Below are 7,106 nucleotides of genomic sequence, written 5' to 3'. Positions count from 1 at the left end.
TCAGACAGACACCTTACCCTGCACATGCCTGATCTCGTCTGATCTCGCAAGCTAAGCAGGGTCAGGCCTGGTCAGTACTTGGATGGGAGACTGCCTGGGAATACCGGGTGCTGTAGGCTTATACCATAGTCTTTCGAGACTGAAGGTTGCCAACCAAGGAAGGCTTCCAGCTACAGGCAGGGGGTTGGACTAGATGACCTGGTGGGTCCCTTCCAACAATTATTCTGTGATCTTAATCAGAGTTCAAAGTCGAGTGTTATGCTGATCAGAAAGCGGGGAACATTTAATATTATTTCAAATTTCACCGCACAAAAATAATATTTAGAAAGCTTTTCCTAAAGACCTTCACGCAAGTTGATTGTGTATTTATATGGCTCCATCTAGCTGCATGGCAATTATTTAAAAGCAGTTCTCTGCCCTGAGAAACTTACAATCAAGATATTGACAGGAGGGAAAGGAGATGGAGGCAAAGACAAAACAGGGTTAGCTTATGCGATTCTTTCTGTTGTATGCACTTAGCCAAGGGTGCAATCCTTTCCCCACTTACATGGAAGTAATCCCCATGTATGAAGTATGACCATGTAAGAAGCATGATGTTTCTTCTGGATAAACATGTACAGACTTGCAGGGTATACCTTGGTAGAGAAGAGGACCAAAGCATAGGCTATGGCAATGGTTCTGAAATGTTTGGGCACACGGACCCACTTTTTAGAATGACAATCTGTCAGGATCCACTGGAAGCAATGCCATCAACTTGGCAGTGATATCATGGCTGAAATGACCTAAGCCAAACCTAAGCCACAATTAGCTAAAGGTCCCCTGACACAGTGTGCTTGTGCTGGTGTTTTGCTTAGCTCAGAATTCAAACATCCCAGCTCGGAAGTCAAAGCAGAAGGCAGACTTGGATCCTTTTCCACTTACACAGCACTCCCCCCTTTCCAGCCTCCCATCTATTTGGGGCAAGGCACCCTGCCTCTCCCCCACCGGAAATCTGCCCTGCCCAGCACCTCTGTACCCTGTATTTTCAGCTCTGTATTTTCAGAGCTAGGTGCTATGCACCCATCTGAAACTGGCTCAAGACCCACAGACTGGGTCTCAACCCACAGATTGGGCTATAGCATGGAAATGCCAATAGACCAAGTCTGCATTTTAAAACCAGAGATTTGTTACATTTCCATAAGGTTTTTCTTTGTGCATTGCTAACAATCTTTTGTTTGGGGGGTGGTGGTGGTGGAAGGATATGGATTAGTCCCCATTTCCCTTTTGCATCGCATTGTTTTTCCAGCCGAGATTAAATCCCACCAGAGAGTTAAAAATGCTAGTTCCTTCCCATTGAAATCAGAGGCATAGGGGAAGGCTTAGCTTTGCCTCAGTTGTTCCCTGGTGTGAAAGCTGGCACAGCTACTCTTGAGTAGGAAGCCAGAGTCCCTTCCAATGCCAGGTACACAATGCCTATCTGACAAATGTTCTCAAGGGAAACTTGAAGGGACAAACCCTGACTTGTATCCCTTCCTTGAGGCAAAGAGGCAAAGAAGGAAGGCCCATAGCCAGGGAGTCAGACCAGGGACAGACTGCACTTGCTCCCAGTGTGGAAGGGATTGTCACTCCTGAATCGGCCTTTTCAGCCACACTAGACGCTGTTCCAGAACCACCATTCAGAGCGCGATACCAGAGTCTTTCGAGACTGACGGTTGCCAACAACATGCCCGAGAGAATCCAGGAAGGATTGTTAAGTCCAGTGGTGCAGCCCCAGTTTGTATCAGTCCCCAGTATATCCAAGTACAAAGATCCCAACCAAGACAGCAGAATAGAAAATGGCATTCCACACTTCATCATTTAAGCTGACAGCATTAAAGAAAAAAGCCATCACAAATACAGTATGAAGAACTAGAGCCACTAAGAGATAGTGGTCTTTATTTTTTTCATGAGGTTGTCTCAAATATAAACAGGATCATTTGTGTGTTGAGTAAGGACCCAGCAAACATCAGGCTTGTCTATTCCAACGTGTGGTTTGATACACAAGCCGCCATAAGCTGGCATCGGGGAGGGGGGGGTCAAGCTGGCCTGACTGCATTTCTCTGGTTTTCCATCTTTTGCGCACACTGAGAAGAATCACAGTCATCCATCAGGCCAGATAAGGCAGCGTTTGGCTAGCTGATTTGGTTACCAACAGGCCATCCCTGGAGAACACGAGGCAGAATTCATCAGCAGAGGGGCAAATCTGTTTCGTTTCCACGTATCCGGCTCTCATCATCGGTTCCAGCCCCTCTGTGCAGATCGAGTTTTACATGGATACAAAGAAGTAGAAAAAAACACACAAAAACAACTTATCAGCAGTGACAACTAGAGCTGTGCCAGCATTCAACTTGCACAATCGTTTTCCATGGAGTTTTCTAAGAGTCTCCCTGCAGATTCAAAAACAATAGAAATAAATACTTGCAACAAACATACAGGCATCAAACTAATGGGTCTGGAATGATGGGGGTGTGGCTTAACTTCACAGCCAGGGTTGGTGCCAGGCCTGTGACAAAACCACTCTAGGTTCACCACGTCCCCCATGGTGTGCTGGGTCTCCGCCTCCACCAATGGCCAGTTGACAGCAACGGAGAGCATTTCGCGGCAGCTGTGTTGGCCGTTGCCATGTATTTATTAAAACACCATGAGCTACCCTATTGCTGCATCAGTCACACGTCAATGAGCCAAGAACACTGTTTTCTTTTTTTAAAAGACAGCAGCCAGTGAGGTGCCAGTGAAGCACTCCAGGCGACTGCCATCACTTAAGTTTTCCACTGGGTTTGATGCTGGGGAGTGCCTCGGGGCAGAGCTGTGGGCTTTCAGGGAGTCCTGGGCCCCTGATCCATGCCTGAGTTGGCCAACCCTCGGTAAAGCGGAACTCACGAACTCAGTTTCCGCAGTTTCAGTTATCCACAGTTTACTGTGGTCTGAAAATATTAAATGGAAAATTCCAGAAATAAACTACAGCGGGTCCTTGATATCCACTGATATCCATGGATCATCCATGGATTCTGAACCTGCAGATTCGGGCCCATCAGGACCCCCCAAACCCGACCGGAGCTGTACTCCAGTTAGGTCCGGAGGGTGATCCGGGATAACCTGTTCTAGGTTACAAAAAAAATGCTTCTTCCAGTTTCTCAGGGAAACCTGGATATTTCAATGTCCCTATAAGGCAGGGGTGCTCACACTTTTTTGGCTCGAGAGCTACTTTGAAACCCAGCAAGGCCCGGAGATCTACCAGAGTTTTTTTTTACAATAATCGCGCCATCATAACATATAACATTTATGTGTACAATGTATGTTGGTGTACCTTGAGCCCCACTGAGTATAACAGGACTTACTCCTGAGTAGACATGCCTAGGATTAGGCTGTGAGGCTGCAATCATAGCCACACTTACCTGGGAGTAAGCCCCATTTAGTACAATGGGCCTTACTCCTGGTGTTTCCTCCCAGAAGCACCTGAAGAGGGGGTTGGCACTCCGCGATCTACTCATTTTGCCTCGCGATCTACCAGTAGATCGCGATCCACCTATTGAGCACCCCTGCTATGAGGCATTGTGTCAGATGCCTTATGTCATTATGTCACGCATAATGCGCACTTAATGTCATAAGGCATTATGTCAGAATGCCAGATGCAAGGGAGGGCACCAGGATGAGGTCTCTTGTTGTCGGGTGTGCTCCCTGGGGCATTTGATGGGCCGCTGTGAGATACAGGAAGTTGGACTAGATGGGCCTATGGCCTGATCCAGTGGGGCTGTTCTTATGCTCTCATGTGAGGCCCAGGGAAGCCCAGGCCTCAGATCACTCGTTCTGGTTTGGAGAGTTTGGGGTGCCCAAACCCATGGATTTGAACATCCAAAATTGCACACTGTTCTGAGTAACATGGTGAAACCTTCCCACCCCGTTGCACTCATGATTCATCTCTTTGTCCTCCGTACCTGGCCCGCTTTACTCATGTCCAATTAGCCTCTAGTGTTCTCATGGTACACCTTATCACTATGTCATTGTGAAAATAACTTTATCATTAGGTATCTATGCCAATGAAAAATAATTTATATATAGGGTTTGCTACTATCTGCGGTTCCAGGCATCTGTGGTAGGTCTTGGAACATATCACCCGCAGATATGGGGGGAGGGGACTGCTGTAATAATATAGCAGCAATGCAGTCTTCTTACAAAAGAAGGAATCGGCCAACAGTGGGGCTAACACTTCCTCCCAGCTTTGCTTCTACATTTGTAAGTGACATTCATTTTATCTTCATTTAATTTTTTCCCCCCTTTTCACTGTACTGGGTGAGCTGGAGAAGGCATACCTTAAACAGGAAATCGCACACCTACGTTTGTGTTTGCCTTGCCCCAGAGTAGAAGCTTGCAAGTGATCTAACTAAATGGTAGGGAAAATGTTTAACAATTCACCCAAAGTGAATGCATGTGCGTGTGCATGTGTGTGAGTGAGAGAGATCAGTAAGCTTGATGGTGAACGGATAGCAAAGTCAGTTTCTTTAATCTGAGATCCCCTGCCCACTCTCTGACAATCCTGTAGTGACCTTCTCTGATCTTACATATTAGGAGGACCAAGAACTAATTTTTATATGTAAAAAGACCCTTCTGTCTTACAGGAAAGTAACAATTAAGTGGTACTTCTTATCAAACTGCTGGCACTAATTGCCTTATCAAAAAGAGACCTGGGAGGATCTCGTCTGATGCTTTGATTTTCTACTTATGACCCATCCAATTGTTTGGATATTTTTTGGTTTTGCTAAAAATCAGGCTTCCCATGAGCCAGCATCTCCCCCTTCAGGATAAAAAGGAAATAAGAGCAGCTCATGGCTAAGACAACATTTGCCACAACTAGGAAGATAGATCTCATTTCCGGATCCCAAAGGATCTCCTCTATGGAGAACTTGTGCAAGGAAAGCGCCCTACAGGTAGACCACAGCTGCGATAAAAGGACATCTGCAAGAGGGATCTGAAGGCCTTAGGAGTGGACCTCAACAGGTGGGAAACCCTGGCCTCTGAGCAGCCCGCTTGGAGGCAGGCTGTGCAGCATGGCCTTTCCCAGTTTGAAGAGGCACTTGGCCAACAGGCTGAGGCAAAGAGGCAAAGAAGGAAGGCCCATAGCCAGGGAGACAGGCCAGGGACAGACTGCACTTGCTCCCGGTGTGGAAGGGATTGTCACTCCCGGATCGGCCTTTTCAGCCACACTAGACACTGTTCCAGAACCACCATTCAGAGCGCGATACCAGAGTCTTTCGAGACTGAAGGTTGCCAGCTAGTGCCTCTTTGACAATGAATGCAACAAACCAAGGATGCTGACTTCACCCTAACCCACCTTGAGGCTCTGATCACAGTCTCAACTTTTCATACTTTTGCTCAACTCTTCCTTTCCCATCTCCTTTTATAAGCAAGAAAACAATTCTCTATAATCTTTTCTTTTTTTTTTTAAACTGTGCCATGTAGAAGTTCTAATTTTACAGAAGGCAGCCCTTCAACTTGCATCAAGTTTAGAGGTACTGAGTTGAATCTCAGATTTTCAGGTCTAGTAATAAGAAGCAGGTACATCTAAAGGTCAGCACAGCCATCAGTTCTCTTGCCTTTTAGCAATTCCAGAAATTGCTGTTCTGGCCATTGGAAATCTTACAGCATTAGAAAACATCCTGCCATGAGTTTCACCGCCAAAAAGCATGAATGCTCTATGAATCTGAAAGGCCTAGTTATCTCCAAGTTGAAATATAGCGAGAGCTGAACAAGAAAGGGCAAATCAACCTGTGGTTGTGGGTTCCGGATGCTCTCACTCTCTCCTTGCTCTAGACGGCTTCTGCCAAGTGCTCTTTCATTGGTTATCCAGGGACGGCACCTAACCTCAGCAGCCGGTAACTGTTGGGTCCAAGCCTGACCGCTTGGTGATGTGCAGCTTGGCAACTTCCTCAGCGCAAGTTGGGTGAACGCCAATGGTTTTCAGCATTTGCAAATAGGTAGCTCCGCATCTACAAAAGAAGGACACACAACCAACAACGGGAGAAGAACAGGAGGTCTGGTCTAGAGGGTAGAGCCTCCGTTAGCCTGAAGATAACATCAGAAGGTCGCCAGTTCGAGGACACTGGCAGCTCCCTGAACGACGAGACCTTGAAGCAGCTGACAAGCTGAGCCGAGTTATTCCATCTGCTCTGAGAGAAGAAGCCTCTTGGCTGCCCTCCATGTGAGAGATGGAGCTGCTGTCAGCCTGCGTGGGAGGCACTGGAGGCCAGAAGTGAGATCAGACCCGGAAGATCCATCTGAAATGTTGTTGGTTCTTGAAAGAGAGAACCTCTTGTCAAAATCCCCTTGAGGGATTTAGGAATGCCTGCCTATGTAAACCGCCTTGAATAAAGTCAGAGGAGTAATCCGATGACCAGAAAGGCGGTATATAAATACCTAGTCATTATTATTAGGAACATGGATAACAAATCCCCTTTTAAAAAAGAAAAAGAAAAGAGGGACTCCTTTTGCCACAATCAGCACTGGGAATGCAATCCTGCCTGGTTCCATGTTTACCATTTTCTCTGGAATTCTCATAGTGAGAAACCACCGAAGTGCTGTGGTTTAGACATTAACTTTCATTCTTTTTATTTTATTTATTTTCCCCATTTTTTTATACCACCCTTCCTCCAAGAAACTCAGGATGGTGTGCATGGCTCCTTGTCTCCTTTTTTTTTTTTTTTTTGGTCCCACAACAACCCTGTGAGGTAGGTGAGACAGAGAAAGAGTGACTGGCCCAAGGTCACCCAGGAAGCTTCACAGCTGAGCAGGGATTTGAACCTGGATCTTCCACACCTTAAATCCAACTCCAAAAACATAACCATCAAAATTCTGGCTTGGCGTCATTTCTCTTTAACGTACAATTATGGCATCTGCCTGTCCAGCGTGGATTAGCAAAACCCCATTAGGCCTTCTCGCAAGTACTTTAATCCACTGTTTTCTGATCACTCTGCCGTGGCCTGATTCTTCAATGAGCCCTGCTCTAGATTAAGTTGAAGTAGTGCATTTTACGGATCCAAGTCTGAAGTATAGAACTATCACCCACCAGCTGTTCCCAAACAGTGTCCCACCAG

At 46.4% G+C, this 7,106-nt stretch overlaps 1 protein-coding gene and 1 pseudogene across 7 annotated transcripts in view; one reads left to right on the top strand and one right to left on the bottom strand.

The window, feature by feature from the left end:
- LOC136634949 (5S ribosomal RNA) lies at window positions 1-119 on the top strand (annotated as a pseudogene).
- A 1,761-nt stretch (window positions 120-1,880) lies between these two features.
- TXNRD2 (thioredoxin reductase 2) overlaps window positions 1,881-7,106 on the bottom strand; it is a 53,959-nt gene continuing 48,733 nt past the window's right edge. For 2 of the 7 annotated variants that reach the window (XM_066609581.1, XM_066609585.1), the window contains 2 exons: window positions 5,782-6,002; window positions 1,881-2,268 (listed from right to left, as the gene is read on the bottom strand). In XM_066609581.1, coding sequence (XP_066465678.1) covers window positions 5,879-6,002 — 124 coding nt within the window. In that variant the 3' untranslated portion in view covers window positions 1,881-2,268; window positions 5,782-5,878. Of the gene's footprint in view, window positions 2,406-5,781; window positions 6,003-7,106 lie in introns of all 7 variants that reach the window. The other 5 variants (XM_066609586.1, XM_066609584.1, XM_066609582.1 and 2 more) reach the window with 4 other exon arrangements.

This window comes from Tiliqua scincoides, chromosome 14 (genome assembly GCF_035046505.1).
Source record: "Tiliqua scincoides isolate rTilSci1 chromosome 14, rTilSci1.hap2, whole genome shotgun sequence".
NCBI classification, from domain to species: Eukaryota; Metazoa; Chordata; class Lepidosauria; order Squamata; family Scincidae; genus Tiliqua; species Tiliqua scincoides.
The sequence above is the reverse complement of the archived record's forward strand: the minus strand, read 5'-3'. Positions and strand labels throughout refer to the sequence as shown.